This window comes from Poecilia mexicana, unplaced genomic scaffold (assembly GCF_051168715.1).
Source record: "Poecilia mexicana isolate PSO_F unplaced genomic scaffold, ASM5116871v1 scaffold_2, whole genome shotgun sequence".
NCBI lineage: Eukaryota > Metazoa > Chordata > Actinopteri > Cyprinodontiformes > Poeciliidae > Poecilia > Poecilia mexicana.
The window spans coordinates 16386567-16403087 of NW_028263371.1; the positions used below are offsets into that span (position 1 = coordinate 16386567).

The 16521-nt window shown below is 39.7% G+C and overlaps 2 protein-coding genes across 5 annotated transcripts; one reads left to right on the plus strand and one right to left on the minus strand.

Moving 5' to 3' along the window:
* Positions 1-5145: 5145 nt before the first annotated feature.
* On the minus strand, positions 5146-6366 carry LOC106904002 (trace amine-associated receptor 9-like). Of its 2 annotated transcripts, none has more exons than XM_088003914.1 (2): positions 6250-6366; positions 5146-5972 (listed from the first exon to the last, which is right to left on the minus strand). In XM_088003914.1, the coding sequence occupies exons 1-2, from the start codon at positions 6321-6323 to the stop codon at positions 5174-5176; spliced, it is 873 nt and encodes a 290-aa protein (XP_087860040.1). In that variant the 5' UTR covers positions 6324-6366; the 3' UTR covers positions 5146-5173. The 2 variants fall into 2 exon arrangements, with proteins under 2 accessions (XP_087860040.1, XP_087860039.1); XM_088003913.1 differs by having other exon boundaries at positions 6154-6366.
* Positions 6367-9472: 3106 nt separating this feature from the next.
* Positions 9473-10610, plus strand: LOC106904001 (trace amine-associated receptor 13c-like). Of its 3 annotated transcripts, none has more exons than XM_088003915.1 (2): positions 9473-9639; positions 9812-10610. In XM_088003915.1, exons 1-2 carry the CDS (start codon positions 9473-9475, stop codon positions 10608-10610), a joined length of 966 nt encoding a protein of 321 aa, XP_087860041.1. The 3 variants fall into 3 exon arrangements, with proteins under 3 accessions (XP_087860041.1, XP_014823547.2, XP_087860042.1); XM_014968061.2 differs by having other exon boundaries at positions 9473-9542; positions 9802-10610; XM_088003916.1 differs by having other exon boundaries at positions 9476-9546.
* The last annotated feature ends 5911 nt before the right edge of the window (positions 10611-16521 follow it).

The following is a 16521-nucleotide window of genomic DNA, read 5'->3' on the forward strand; positions in this document are numbered from 1 at the left end:
CCCGCCCAGCCAGCTCCATGCTCGTGACATGACTCACTCTTCTATTTTCCTGTGCTCAACTCTACAATCTTCTTATAATGTACCATGAAACACAATTATCTCAAAACATATAATCGTATATAACAACTAAGTTGTTACTGTTACTGCAGATCATGAATACAGATTACACATTTCAATCATACATTACAGACATTGTGATTACAATACATCAATCATTTCAACTATTACACATTTATGTATTTTTGTATTTCACTTCTTTAATCATTCTTAAATCAATACAAGATTACTGTCCCTTCCCAGGCCTTTACCCCTCTTTCTGCGTGTACCTAGAGAGATCTCACAAGTCCATACCAGTTTTCTTGACAATACACAGGAAGTAATCAAGGAAATCGGAGACAGCTAGGAACAATCGAGAGGTAGCCGTGACAACGCAGAGACTCAAAAACCCACATCCCTGCAATATCTTCTATAAAATCCCTGACTATTATTTCCCCAAAACACCACATACGTGTAAAGATTTGAGTCTTTCTGTGTGTTTATTTTAGGTTTCTGTGTCTATTGAGTCTCCATGTTGTCCTGTCTACCCCTTGATTGTTCCCAGGTGTGTCTCATTCCCTGATCATCCTCTGTGTATTTATACCCATCTGTGTTTCTTGTTCTTTGTTGGGTCCTTGTCAATCTATCTCATCCTGTCGCGTCTTGTTTGGATTATACCAGTTGCTACCAGTGGTGAACCTTAGCCTTTCTGGTCATCCTGTTCTGCTTGGACTTTTGGATTATTGGTGCGTTTTTCATCATTAAATCATTATTTTGTCAGCAAAACTGGGTCCTCAGCGTCTGTCTCACCACGTCACACTGCAGTTTACAAGCGGCTTGTTGCTCCAACAACAACGTCTCCTGTGACGGCTGATAAATGATGAGCACTAGCTCTGACGTTTGAAATATGAATATATATCATGTAACCGTTTACATCCACTGCTGCCATGATTTCTAGTGGCTTATCGCTGAACAAGTTTAATCACACAGGATTTTTATTTAATTTCTCTTTTAATTCAAACACTGCAATTGTGAAATTCAGTTTTTTTTACGTTTTTGACATTTATGTACATTGTAATGTCTGAAGTTAAATCAGACCCAACATCTCCTGCTTTAGGTCAGATAAAATGACCAAAATTATTTCTACTTTCTAAATGCCAGAAACCTTAGTGAGAAAATGTAACGAGGAATTCCTTTTTTTTTAATTTTTTACTTTCTTCGCATTCAGAAGACTTTGTACATTTGGTGAGTGTCAAAACTGTCTTTTAACTGCATGACTTGGGTCAAACCTTTTAGGTTTCCGTCCAGAAGCTTCTCACAATAGTATGCCAGAATTCTGGCCTATTCCTGACAGAACTGTCACAACTCAAACAAACTCGGGTTTGCAGGTCAAACATATTCTCTGAAATGTTGCATTTACTGCTAAACTAGTAAAATTCAGTTTCTGAGATATATTTAGCTCATTTTTCACATGTAATTTTCAAAAAGAACTCTCAAATGAAATCCTAGGGAGATTGAACACAAATACTTTTTCCCCTTGTTCAAATTAATTTGATTAAATATTGCAAATTTCTAGCATTAACAAATATTGTTGCAACCTCAATCAAAGCCAGTCTTATGTGATGTTTGTCGTAAGTTCAAGGGTTTTTGTAAGTTGGGTGGTTCTATAGAAGGCCATGTTTCTGTTGTTTTTATTTATTTTAACGTTTGGTCCTATTTTTTTTTTTATCAGGATGTTATTACAAAGTTGACTCATAAATTTTGTATGTGAATTAGTTTGGGCAGCACACTCACTAAATATTGTTTTGATAAACTCGTATCACATCACATTTGTGAGGTTGATGATAAACGCTAATATATATATATATATATATATATATATATATATATATATATATATATTTTTTTTTTTTTATTTTTATTTTTATTTTTTTTATTTTTTATTTGTTTTAATGTAGTCGTCTTTTAACTACGAGCTGGTTAACCATTTTGATGTGCTCAGTGTGTTTTTATAAAGAAAATAAAAGCAACAAGCACAGTTAAAGGAAGAGGTTTGTTTTAATTTCACAATGATTAAACCCAAACAGAGGGAACATTTTTTTTCAACAGGAGACTTCAATTACACATAGCTAAAAATAATACAGAATCTATAGAGCAGAACTGCTATGGTGGTGATTAGCTGGTAGTTTACGTTCCTCATAGCTCCAATATCTCAGTTTGATCCAAGCTGGCCATTTAAAACCTGGGTCATGTTACAGTTTATTATTACAACCCAGGACCGGTACAATCTGTCCTGGCTTGTACCGGTTGAAAAATGCTTGTTGTTCAATGGAACATTTTTGTACTCCTCTCCAACGGCTGCCACCTTATCATGGTGGAGGGGTTTAAGTGTCCCGGTGATCCTAGGAGCTATGCTGACTGGGGCTTCATGTCCCTAGTAGGGTCATGAAGCCCCAGACATGACAGCAGACAGAGGAACCAGACAAAGCGCAGACCGAAGACCCATTATGACAAGCAAAACCATTGGAAACAGTGTTCCTTCACCCGGATGCGGGTCACTGGGGTCCCACTCTGGAGCCAGGCCTGGAGGTGGGGCACGGAGGCCAGGCTTTAACCCATGGAGCCCGGCCGGACACAGCCCGAAGAGGAGACATGGGTGCTCACAACCTGTGACAGGGGCCAAAGGGCTCAGGCATAAGGTGTCCATATGTGCACTTGGCACCAGGACGCCTCTCCCGTGAGACAGAGCTTTAACTTTGAACTCCGGGAGAACTTTAAACACGTCCCGGGGGAGGTGGAGGACGTTGAGTCTGAGTGGACCATGTTCCGCACCTCCATTGGCGAGGCAGCGTATCGGAGCTGTGGCAGCAAGGTTGTCGGTGCCTGTTGTGGCAGCAACTCTCATACCCGTTGGTGGACACCTTCAGTGAGGGATGCTGTCAGGCTGAAGAAGGAGTTCAGTTTCTTGGCTTGTAGGAACCCAGAAGCAGCTGCTGGGTACCGGCAGTCCAAGCGCCATGTGGCTGGGGTGGTTGCGGGGGCAAAAACTCAGGCGTGAGAGGAGTTCAGAGAGGCCGTGGAGAAAGACTTCCGCACGGCTTCAAGGTGATTCTGTCCACTATCCGGCGTCTCTCAATATAGTGGACCAGTGGATAGACCCAAGTCGAGGTCAGCACCTATTTCTCTAGTTGTGAGAGGTTGAGCAGCCAAAGTATTTCCTCTGGCTACATCCCCCAATGTGCTGTGCGGTTCAAGAGTTCACTGGATAGTCTATATATTGAACACTGAACATGCCATCAGATGTGTTATTGATATTGATCTCATGTCTATTGCAAGATATATTGTTTTTGATTTATTTTATATCCCTAATGGTTTGTGAACCAGAGTTAAAATCTCCTTAACACTAAAATATCTCAGCTTTCTCAGCTGGCAGAGATGATGTGCTTTTTTATAGGTGCAGTCTGTGTGTGTCTTAAAATCCAAGTGTCTGTCCACTTTGGCTCCCAGGTACTTAAAAGACTCCACTGGCTCCCCCTGCTAGCCCTGCATGACAGTCAGCTGGAACAGTGATGACCTGTAATCTTTGGTTCTGTCTCTGCCCCAGTATTAGTTAATATTTCTTGAGAAGACTCTCTCAGAAGGAGACGAGCTGCTCCAATCACAACAAAGTTTTGCAGAATGAGATGAAGAGTGAAAGGAAAGAGTGGAGCTGGCTCTCACTCACTCGACTCTTGTGATTCAAGTAAAAGAAAAAAAAAAAAGCTTTTTTGCATGACCTGTCACTAGGTGGGATTGCAAAGGCCACATTATTAAACCAGCCAACTATGTGTGACTGTAAAGAATTAAGAATGCAAAGCCCGGGAAACACTGCCTTTAAGCTTGTCAAATTACAAAACATTAAAATAAATGTAATGTTTTGAGAGCGTCTCATTGGTGTTCTCGATTTATAGATAAAAAGCCTCTAATTTACAGTAAAATATAGTATAAATACGGTTAATATGATCTTTTTAGCTTGAATCTCCTTTTTGTTTTCCAGTTAACCTTGAATTTTACTTTTCAATTTCCAATTGCTTTTTTTTGTTGTTTTTTACCATAAACTTTTTTTTATAGTGTATGATGATAAGGTCAAACTTCACCTTTCAGTCCCTGATAAATAAATTGGTAGTTTTTCAAGTAGCGATACTGATTTCTGAGATGCTGGATGACAGACTGCTGAGTTATAAAGTCAACAGGGATTATTTTAGTTAGCCTGTGATTTTATGTCATTAACATTAACATTCATCCTCCTCTCTCAATTTTTCCTATTTTGGTCAGAAGATAATCACTTTTGTTGTTTTAATCCCCATAATTAATCCCAGTCAGAAAACCTCACACCATAATATAAGTAAGTTTTAAATATAAATGTGCACAAAAATATAGTTTGTATAAATCAGGAAAAAAAATTCTGAATATTTTTCAGCTTTTAACAAGTTGAAAATGAACTGTAAAATTAAAGACTAACCAGAAAACAAACTACTTATAGTTAAAGTATTTTTGACGGCAAAAATAGAAAATTTAGCTTGTCATCTTCATAAAGAGATAAAGCTGTTGCATTTAGTCCAAATTGTTCAAGAACAGCAGCTGTTTGGGTATGCCTTTCCAGCCGTTTTTGGTAATTTAGGGGATGAGGGTTAAGAGGTTAACCATTTTGATGTGCTCAGTGTGTTTTTATAAAGAAAATAAAAGCAACAAGCACAGTTAAAGGAAGAGGTTTGTTTTAATTTCACAATCATTAAACCCAAACAGAGGGAACATTTTTTTCCAACAGGAGACTTCCATTACACATAGCTAAAAATAATACATAATCTATAGAGCAGGACTGCTATGGTGGTGATTAGCTGGTAGTTTGCGTTCCTCATGGCTCCAATATCTCAGTTTGGTCCAAGCTGGGCATTTAAAACCTGGGTCATGTTACAGTTTATTATTAGTGGCATCACATGAAATGAGGGTTCAGGTCCATGTCAGCTAATATCTGACTAACAATATCAAGAATGTATAATTTCTGCCATATTAAAATAAAGGGAAAAAAAACCTTGACAATATCATTTAAAGACAAGCAGGCTACAAAAATCTGCATTTCTAATTACTTTCATTTAGTCTACAGTATATTGGCCTTACTGGAGCCAGGCTGGAATATCTTCAGTGTCACAATGTGTTTAACCGCTTTTCTAAACCAGGGATAAAATATGGCATAGATTAAAGGGTTAAGACAAGAGTTGATGCAGAAAAGACACAGCACAGCAGCAGACGTGTTAAACGAGTAATCACCTCCTAGAGCAGCACAGTAAAATGGACAGAAACATATCAGAAACACAATGACTAAAATACCAAGAGTCCTGGCTGCTTTCAGCTCAGATTTTCCTACTGTTGCTGAACGCTGCAGGGACACAGCTGTAACAGTGGAGCGGATGGCTCGAGCCTGAAAAACGGCCACTACAAACACTCTGCTGTAGAGAACTATGATGACTGTAACTGGAGTGACAAAAAATAAAATGAGATCTAAAACAGTGGAATTGAAATCAATGAAAAGCAAACACTCTCCATGACAAGAAGCCTTTTTTCCACTGAAGCCATTCTTCACAAACAAAGTGCTGTAGCAAGCTGAATAAATCCAGCACAGACTGATGCACAGTCGTATTCTTGCCACAGTGATTCTCCTGTGATAATGCAGAGGGTAACATATAGCTACATAGCGGTCAGCAGATATCAGTACAATATTTACAACTGAGGCACAGATAATCAGACTGACAATGTACGTGTAAAGCAGACACATGATTTCACCAAGGAACCAGCAAGACGTTAATCTGGAACCTGCACCTGGAAAGAACACAAGGCCCACCATGAAGTCTGATATGGCCAGAGACAGAAGCAGGAAGTTGGTGGTTTTGTGAAGCTGCCTGGGGAGGAAATTAGAATAATAAAAAACTGGAACGAAAATTAGCACAGAAACATCAGAGATTAAGCGTTTAGATGCAATCTAGAATTTGAATTGAAATCACTGCAAACACGGTGAGCCTGCTGATAACATTATTAACAATGCAGAAATAGTGAAAGCGTTTCACCATAAGTTTTCCTTGCCTGAAGTGAGAGACTGAAATGATAACAAGCAGATTTAGGGTAACAGTAAGCACACAGACGATGGAGACCAGAAATTGCAGAAACACAGCTTTGAGCCATGCAACTGCTGGTTTTCTACAGGAGGTGTTGAGTTGTGGAAAGCAAAGTTCTTCATCATGAACCTCCATCATCAGAGACCATGAAAGATCAGAGCCGAGACAGCTTTGTGATTGTAGCTCCTCTTTATGTCACTTTATTTCTTTCTGACAAACTGATCACAACAACAGCTCCTCCCTACTTACCTCATCCATAGCAACTTCCACTTGGCAACGTCACGTGCATAAAGTATGTTTGCTGTTTTTCAATGACTCTTGTTGTTGTTCAGTTGTACCTATTTTACTGCATGGCTTCCCCCAGAAACTTGCAAAGTCTGGTGGGTTGTTCAGTTTTACCTAATGTTGTACTTAAGACCAAATAACCCAAGACAGAGACAAGACCAAGACCAGCGCTATGACACAAACTGTGAAATATGATCAAAATTGGTTCTCAAATTGATCTGAAAGAGTCACATTCCAATAAAAACACTTAGATACTAAATACTTAGAGCTGAAATAAATTTAACCTGTCACGATGTCAGTGTTTTGAGATGTGGTGTGGGTTTTTTTTGTTTCACATGTTTAGTTTTCTGTCAGGTGTGGGGTTTTATTTTTGATCTAGCTCATTCTCCGGCTCTTTCTCCTCTGTTAATTTATCTCATGTGTGTCACCTGTGTCTCCTACTCAGTTATTCCCCTCACCTGTTTCCTGTAGTATTTAAGTTTGAGTTACGTCTTTGTTTGTTGCTGGATTCTTGTGCCTGTGTTGTGTTCTACCCTTGTACTGCAACTTGTATCTGAAGAAAGAGAAATAAATTGCAAGATGCCACACTGCTGTTCAACTTTTGGTTCACCTCCACTTCAAAAGAAACCCTTCCTGACATAACTAGTATCCAGATAACTAGTATAATTGTCAATTCAAACTCTGTTCTGCTTTGCTTCCATCTCTGTGCTACAATTCGCGGAGGTCTTATGTCATCGCTAAAAAGATAATGCCCTGGGCGTTTGCCCATATTATCCATGTCAGATACCACCACTGTCTGCACCACTAAACAATTTCACATAACAATTAAGGCAATGCCCTAATGGTAAACAACATTCAACTATGAATACTGACCAAGGAGCAACAATCAAGAAGTAACCAACCACAAGGCACTCACCGTGACTGTTCTCACTCTGACCTGCTGCATGAAGCCAGGCTGCACACAGTGCTGTAATGTCTGCCACTATGAGAGGTGAGGAAAACGATCAAAGAGCAATGAGCATGTTCTTCCGTTCTTGTTTTAGTTATTTGCTAATTAAATACATATCAATGTATATAATTAAATAAAATAATAATAGCTACTGCAGTGTGCGCAGAGCATTAAAAGAACAAAGAACGGCTCTCAGTGAGGCTCCAGTCTTATATACTTAGTAAAGAGCCGTTCAGAAGAATCAGATCGTTCCTGAATGTCACATCACTATATTGCAGACTTTTGTTCATAGCGTTGTGCCATATATGTAATACGTCACTCAACACCTCCACACAATAATTCAGAGCAGTGAGTGACAACTTTCTTTCATCATAGATGCAACACGTGTCTCTGTACAGCTAGCTTTGCTAGCATCACGTCAACGGAGCTTACCTTTCTTTGAGCTACTTTTCTAAGTGACGAAAAAAGTTAGACGTTGTCCCCACCGTCTATGAATGCGAAGCGCTGCTGAGTTAGCTTTTGCCATCGGATTTCTTATGATTTATGTCGCGCAACTCTATTACTGATGATCAGACAGACATCTTCTCTCGTTGAGAGGAAACCACTGCGTATGTCTCAGAGCGCCACGTGCGAGTGAAAGGCAGGAGATAGAGAGGAATAAGAAACATGTAAGAAGTAAGTCACGTTATTGCTTGGAATTTAATCTGTATGTTTTGCATCTTGTGAATATGTTAACAAATAAGCTGGACAGTATGCTGTAAGTTTAGTGACATTTCTTCAGATGTGGTTCCGAGTCCTCAATGCCCGAGACAAGACCGGCCAAATGTGGTCGAGTCCAAGGCGAGACCGAGACCATCAAAAAGTGGTCTCGAGACCGGTCTGGACACCAAGACGGGGGTTTTGCCGAGAAATGCAAGCCTGTCTCGGGAACGTCTTTCACTCTAAAGAGTCGCATATTGATGATAAAACACACTGAAATATGACCAAAGAGGCAACTTTTAAAGATGTTGGTAACATTATCATGTTTCTTGATAATGTAAGCCCTTAAACAGTGAATTTTAATTTGCAGATGAATTGAAATATGGTTTTGACACCTTTATTGAGACATATGAGTCGAATGTTTTACAGTCAGTGTCTGAAGAATATGTTCTCCGCTAATGGTTTACAATTCCCCACTTTTTTTTTAACACCATAATAGCTTAATGCATGAGAAAACAAGCCCCAATACGTAGAACATTTTATATCACCCTTAACTGTCTAGTATATTAATATACGAGGGGATACATTTAAATTTCTGAGCCTGCCAATATCTGCATCCCCTGTCAAATGTCTTATAGATATGAAACTTAAACCAGTAGATCATAGAACAAGTGTGATTATGTAGAAAAGGTTATTTCCCTCTTTGAAGGAAATAACCATATTAGTAGGGGAATGCATTTATTGGCATAGCAAATTTTTAGCCTGCCAATATCCGCATGCCCTACCTATATTCCCCCAAATATTATCCTATTGATATAAAACCAATCGCTCAGAGAACAAATGTGATTATGTAGCTTATCCCCTTTTCTTTGTTGACTTCTTACATTTTGCCTCAACACCAACTGTCCCACACTGAATGGCACCTTTCTGCTAGCTGAGCGTAGCCTTTTCTCTGTCAACGTTTGTGATCTGGTCACATTTTTCTCAATGAGATCTTTTATGGCAGTGGTCCCCAACACCGGTCCACGGACCGGTACCGGTACCGGTCCGTGGACCAATTGGTACCGGGCCGTGCAAGATCAGGATAAAGTTTCCTTGTGAACAACTGAATGCTTTTCAGCAATTAACAGGTTGAAACTGAACCGTAAAATTGAAGACTAACCGGAAAACAAAAGGAGACTCGAGTGAAAAACAACATTGGTTGCTAAGTGTGAGTTGACATGTGTGAAGTGGGCAGGGCGAAGGACCACAGAGGCCAGTTGTTGTGTATGTGTGCCATACAGAGATAAAAAAGGATGCAGAAAGGAGTTATGATCAGAGAGCCGCCACAGTCATTTATCTTTTAGGGTCTTTGATGATGGAGGTATATGACGTAGAAGAACTCTGCTTTCCACAGCTCTACAACACTTCGTGTAGGAAGCCAAAAATGTCAAGGAACCCGCTTGTGTTTCTGCTCTTTTTCATCAGTGTGCTCACTGTGACACTCAATCTGCTTGTTATCATTTCAGTCTCCCATTTCAGGCAAAGAAAAGCTCACTTTCATTGAAAACCTTCAACGCCAGATGATTGTATTTTAAACATTTTGCATGTCATACAAAACTGCAAGACTGTCGTCTTGTAGTAATTATGCTTGTTCATTTAAAAACCCACTTCCAGTTTATTCCTGTTGAATTATTCTGTTTTCTTTCCCCAGGCAGCTTCACAAAACCACCAACTTCCTGCTCCTGTCTCTGGCCATGTCAGACTTCTTGGTAGGCTTTGTTCTCTGTCCGGGTGAAGCTGTCAGACTAACATCCTGCTGGTTTCTTGGTGATGTCATGTGTGTGCTGTACATACATATTGTCAGTATGATTTCCTGTGCCTCAGTTGGAAATATCGTACTGATATCCGTTGACCGCTATGTAGCTATATGTTACCCTCTGCATTATCACAGGAGAATCACTGTGGCAAGAATACGACTGTGCATCAGTCTGTGCTGGATTTATTCCGCTTTATACTGCATTACATTTGTGAAGGATGGCATACGTGCAAAGCAGGCTTCTTGTCATGGAGAGTGTTTGTTTTTCATCGATTTTGGTGCCGCAGTTTTAGATCTTATTGTAACCTTTACGGTCCCAGTTACAGTCATCATAGTTCTCTACAGCAGAGTGTTTGTAGTGGCCGTTTTTCAGGCTCGAGCCATCCGCTCCACTGTTACAGCTGTGTCCCTGCAGCGTTCAGCAACAGTAGGAAAATCTGAGCTGAAAGCAGCCAGGACTCTTGGTATTTTAGTCATTGTGTTTCTGATATGTTTCTGTCCATTTTACTGTGCTGCTCTAGGAGGTGATGTCTCGTTTAACACGTCTGTTGCTGTGCTGTGTCTTTTCTGCTTTAGCTCTTGTCTTAATCCTTTGATTTATGCCATGTTTTATCCCTGGTTTAGAAAAGCAGTTAAACACATTGTGACACTGAAGATATTCCAGCCTGGCTCCAGTAAGGCTAACATAATGTAGACAAATATAAAACTTTGAGGAAGTAAATAAAACCTTTTCCACTTTTTCACACAACCTCTCAACTCTTTGTTCACAAATTAAGTGCAGTTTTCTACATGGATGAGTTTAAGCCCAGCTCAAATGACAGGAACCAAGCACCTGCAGACCCTATTTTTGCATGGAAACGTTGCAACTCCAAGTAAAGCAATTGTCATTTACCCTTGTGTAAGTTATTTTATGTAGGTTAACAGATGTATTTCATCTGCTACATGAGCTCAAAGCATGGGTAATACTTGTTCATTTTCTTATTGTTTGTAAAACTGATCTTATGTAAATGTTGCTAAAAAAATTGCACCATGTTTGTATTTTTAACATTTGTGCTCTTATGTGAAAATAAAACCTAACTCCGTGTTTTAACCTTACAGTGTTTCCTTTTCTTCATCCACTCACAGCCCTAATATGAGTTGAGTTCATTAAAATGACAATAACATCCATATTTAACTTTCTCTTGAGTAATATTAATATATAGCATCGCAATTCCTATTTAATTAAAATTCCTGAGCACTGCTACTATGCTACATTACTAAATTAATTTGTTTTAATCAACAATGCACGAAACACTAACAAACACCTGTTTGTGAGAGTCTTTTTGTTTATTCACAAACATTGTTCAAGTGTTATTTTCTGTCTGCTGAACCATGACTTGGAATAGTGTTTCTTCTGCTTGAATTTACTTTGTACTTATTTTATGTATTTATATTTTTTTAAATTAATCTTAGTCCTTAAAATAGAGAAAAACTAGAATTTACACATAATGTTGACTTTATTTTTGAGTCTCATTTTTAAATATTGAATCAGATGTTCAATGTTTAATCATTGATTAAATTAATCACTAAATGATTAAGCACTGAATCATTGTTAAAAATGTTAACAAAAAGGTTGTTTTTGTTTTTATCTTTTTTAAAAAAAATGATTTTAAGAAAACAGCACCAGCTATCTTTATTGGACAGTAAGTTGACAGTAAATAAGGTGAAGAGAAACACCAACAAATAAATTTAACCATTTAATTTCTTTTTCAGTTGCTTTTTCCCCTTTGGTGTGAGAGGGGGGAGAGCAAAAGGCCTGAGCCCTGTTATCAAACCCAGGACAATCCGGTTGAGGAATATAACCATTGTACGTTGTACACGTGTTCTATCAGCCGAGCCAACCAGTTACTCAGGTCTTAAGTATCTTAGAGTAGATTAGGTTTATTGTCATTGCACGGTCATTTTTCAGCAGAACAAGATTAAGCAGAGCAGCTGCTGGTGTCCTTATATCACAACACTAACAAGTCGGTTGGTTCTGCAGTATGCCAGAACCAAATCGATAGTGGTGTGAAGCTGGACACCTACAGCTGTTGATTCAGATGTTGTTTTTTTAATTTTATTTATTTTTTTTAGTCAATGTTATTACAAGTGGTATTGGGTCTTGTTCACCACTGAAGTTGTGTTTTCTGATAAGGTTAAGTCTTCTGAATTGTTAACACCAAAGAACTTGAAGGTCTGAACCTTTTCTACACAGGCTCAGAGAAGAGACTGTGTGGTTCTTCCACAAGTTTATCACCATTTGTTTGTTTTTGTTGTGTTTAACTGTAGGTTGTTTCTTCCACACCATTGTGGAATTTCCCTGTGGAAATTCATCCCTGTGAAATTAATCCACAGGGATGAATTTCATCCCTGTACCAAGTCCAATGACAGTAGTGCCATGGTGTTGAAGGAGTGAGTAGGTTGCAGTATAATGTGTATACAGGCAGTAGAGAAGGGGGCTCGGCACACTTCCCTGTGGTGAACCTGTACTAAGTGTGGCAGTATGCCTGTGGCCTTTGAACGCACCACACAAGTGCCTAAATCTAATTGGTTGTGGCGCTGGCTGCCTGTATATAAAGGACCCTCCCTCACCTGGTTGACATGACGTTGTTTTCCTTCCGGTTCAGACCTCGGTGTTTGTTGGTGCTGCACGCTAGCTGCAAATTAATGCATGCGCGCAAATGATGCGCTTAACGACGCTCTGATCGCCGCCGCCTGTACAAGTTCTACGTTTCCTCCTTCCTTTTAGAGGCACTACATAAAGAACTCAGCGGTAGGTGAAGTGCTGGAGTTTGGATGCTTTTAGATTCCATTTCTAACATTTATTTTTGATAGCCGCTGCTGTTTGTCCTTGGCTGGCTGTTTGTCTTTGGCCGGCTGTTTGCCCGCTGTTCTGGTTGTCCTCGACCGACGGTCCGCCTGTCAACTGGATAATCTGTCGGCTGCCTACTTGTCGTCCTGGTTGCTGGCTTCAGGCCCGCCGTCCTGGTCGGCGTAAAGTTGGCTCCTACCACTCGTCCAGTGTGGCTGATTTGGGCTGATTGGTGATCAGCTCGGACTATTTTTCTACTGCTGCTCTGAGTGGCGTCTGCTACAGCGGATCGGTTTCTCCCCGGACGACTCGTAATTTGGACTATTGCTGCTTGATTGTGGGCTGAACTGCATAATTGTATTGTCTGTAATTTGAATGTCTCTCTCCTATTTTTTTGTGACAGGAACGGCCAGCTCGTGGTGTTGGTGGTGGACTTTCCGGGTGGTGGTACTCCTTTTGGTTTGGTGCACGATTTTCTTTTGTTTTGCCTTGTTTCGTTTGCTGTGTTTCTTTTCTTTTAGGACACTACCCCAAATTGCACTCCCGTCCCTGAGTTGCGCTAACACTGACTTTTAATGTGTGAGTGGTTTTAGACTAGTATTTTCGATTAACAAACAATTGCAGAATAAATAAAATTGTTACATTGTGAGATTGTCTCAAGCCTCATCTGTAGCGGGTCTGTGTGCCTTAAAGGTAACTTTTTAGTGGAGTTGTTGCAACCAATTATTAAAATAGTGTCTTTTAAACTTAAGTTCCCAATTATCACACTGCTCCCGCCACATAAGCTTTTAGTGTGGAGGAGCAGAGGGGCTGAACTCTGGTGGTTTGAGGACGATCAGTGAGGGATTTTCTGATCAGTTCAAAGGTGGATAGGAATATGTTCAAAGAATACATTTTGTCAACAAGAATTAGTGGAGTTATTGTGTTAAAAGTAGAGGAGTAGTCCAGGAAGAGCATTCATACATAATTCCCCCCAGTGTGGTGTTCAAGACCACCTAACCCGAGACCAAGACAAGACCAAGACCAGAGTGTATCGAGACCAAGACAAGACCAAGACTTTTAGGGTCCGAGACCAAGTCAAGACCAAGAACGAGGAAAGTCGAGACCGAGTCAAGACCAAGACCAGCGGCCGTGCTACATGATACAATAAAATGTAAAATATGATCGAAATTGCTTCTCAAAATAATCTGAAAGATCCATATTCCCATAAAAACACCTAGATATTAAATACTTAATACATTTTACCAATATTAAATATTCCATTTCTGTGCTAAAATGTGTGATGGTCTCGTGCCATCCCTAAAAACATAACGCCCTGGGCATTTGCCCATATTGCTCATATAAGAAACCATCACTGTCTGCACCATTAAACATAGCAATTGAGGCAATGCCCTGACGGTAAATAACGCTTAACTATGAACACTGACCAAGGAGCAACTAGCAAGAAGTAACCAAACAGAAGGCGCTCATCGTGACTGTTTTCACTCTCATTCCCAGTTCATGAAGCCAGGTAGTCTGACACCATGGCAGACATTACAGCTGCCACTTTGAACAAAAACAATCAAAGAGTGCATGCTCTGCGTGCTCTTTCGTTCTTGTGTTTTAGTTATTTAATTTAAATATCAACGTACATAATTAATAAAATAATGATGCAGTGTACACAGAGCATTACTAGAACAAAGAACGGGTGTTCTGTCAGGTCAGATCGTCATACGCTTAGCACGAACTCACGGTGTTCTGTCAGATCAGCATACGTTGTCAGATAGTCATACGCTTAGCTCAGACATGCATACGCTGTCATTACCATATGATTTTATTTAATCAGCAACATAGAATCATGATGTAGATCATCATACACTTGGTTATTAACAGTTGTATGGCATCCAGCTGCAGCCAGACCTGCTTTAAATACACTTTGAAACCACGACAATGCATGTATATCTATCTAGTTATCATATTATGTCATATTATAAACAATTTAATGACTTATTTTCGTCATAACTTGTTGCATATGCTGAACTGACAACTCCACTGACTTCTTAATGCGCATACACTGGCATGGTACTCACTGCATGTATGCTATCCTGACAGCGTATGGTAATCTGATAGAACACCGGCAATATCTGTCAGACACGTCATTACCATAAGATTTCATTTAATCAGCAACATAGAATCATGACGTAGATCGTCATACACTTTGTTATTAACAGTTGTATGGCATCCTGACTTGGGGGTTAAGTGAATTTTACACGGGTGTGTGTTGTAGCTGACTCCAGCAGCAGCCAGACCTGCTTTAAATACACTTTGAAACCATGACAACACATGTATATCTATATAGTTATCATTGAAAACAATTTAATGACTTATTTTCGTCATAACTTGCTGAGTATGGTGAACTGACAACTCCTCTGACGGTCGGACTTCTTAATGCGCGGGCATGGTACTCACTGCATGTATGCTATCCTGACAGCGTATGGCTATCTGATAGAACAACGGCTCTCAGTGAGTGACACTCCAGTCCTATCTAATAAGTAAAGAGACAAGCAGATGAATTGTACTGTTCCTGAATGTCGCATCAATATATTGCAGACTTTTGGACACAGCGTTGTCCCATATATGCAACAAGTCAGTCAATATCTCCGCACAATAATTCAGCGCAGTGAGTGACAACTTTTTCTCATCACAATGCCGAGTCCTCAGAGCCCGAGACCGAGACAAGACCGAGACCAAATGCGGTCGAGTTCGAGACAAGACCGAGACCATCAAAAAATGGTCTTCAGACCGGTCTCGAGACCAAGACCAACTTCGAGTACCACAACACTGATTCCCCCTGTTGTTCTAGGTGAGTGAGTGCTACATGGAGGGCAGTGGTGATGGCATCATTGGATGATTTATCTATCTCTGGTTGAGATGATAGTTGCTGACTTAAGACAGGGACGGACAGTTCATTGTGCCACAGAAACATTGAGAATCTCTGCCAGCCGGTAAGCACAAGCTTTCAGTACCGTCCTTTTGGCCCAGGTGATTTCTTTAGCTGTGCTGTCTCGAGTACCAAACGTCTTTGGTGTTCCTGAAGGGTCGGGCTGGAGGATTGTGACAATGGCAGAGTTGTAGGGGTTTGTGACCATCCCACCTCTAATCTTACACGAAAAGAGAGAGAGATTGAGTTCATCCACCAGTAGGGGGTCAGCGTAACCTCATAGTTTGTCAGATGTAGAATGCTCTGCCAGACCAATTGTAAGTTATTTTGAGCATTCATACTAGAGTGTGATATTACTATAGAATATTATAATGTTGTATTTGTTGCATATTTCAGGTGTTGCTGTGTAAATAAATCTGAATCAGTTTAAACTAACGTGCTCCGAATATCCCAAGAAAAAAAAATCTGGTTTCTCAACATTTACATTTCATACTGAACTGTGACATCATTGCATAATTCATCAGTTAATGTCAGTGTTGGACTTGTACTTTCCTCTATTATTTAAAAAACTTGAGCCTTATCAGGAACTTGTACTTATAAACAATAACTGAGACTGAACTATTTGGTTATTACTTTCCTGATAATTAGGTGGTGCCCAGACTTGGTAACTTTGATTTATTTCGTTGATCATTAATTATTAGTAAAGGCAATTAAAAAAAAATCAAGCCACCCAAAACCCAAGTGGGTGAATACTTTTTATTGGACTGGTTTTCAAAAGATAATATTAAATAAATGCTTTGAGGACTTTTAACACGTGGAAGAAGGTTTTATTTAAGTACATAGTTGAATATTTTT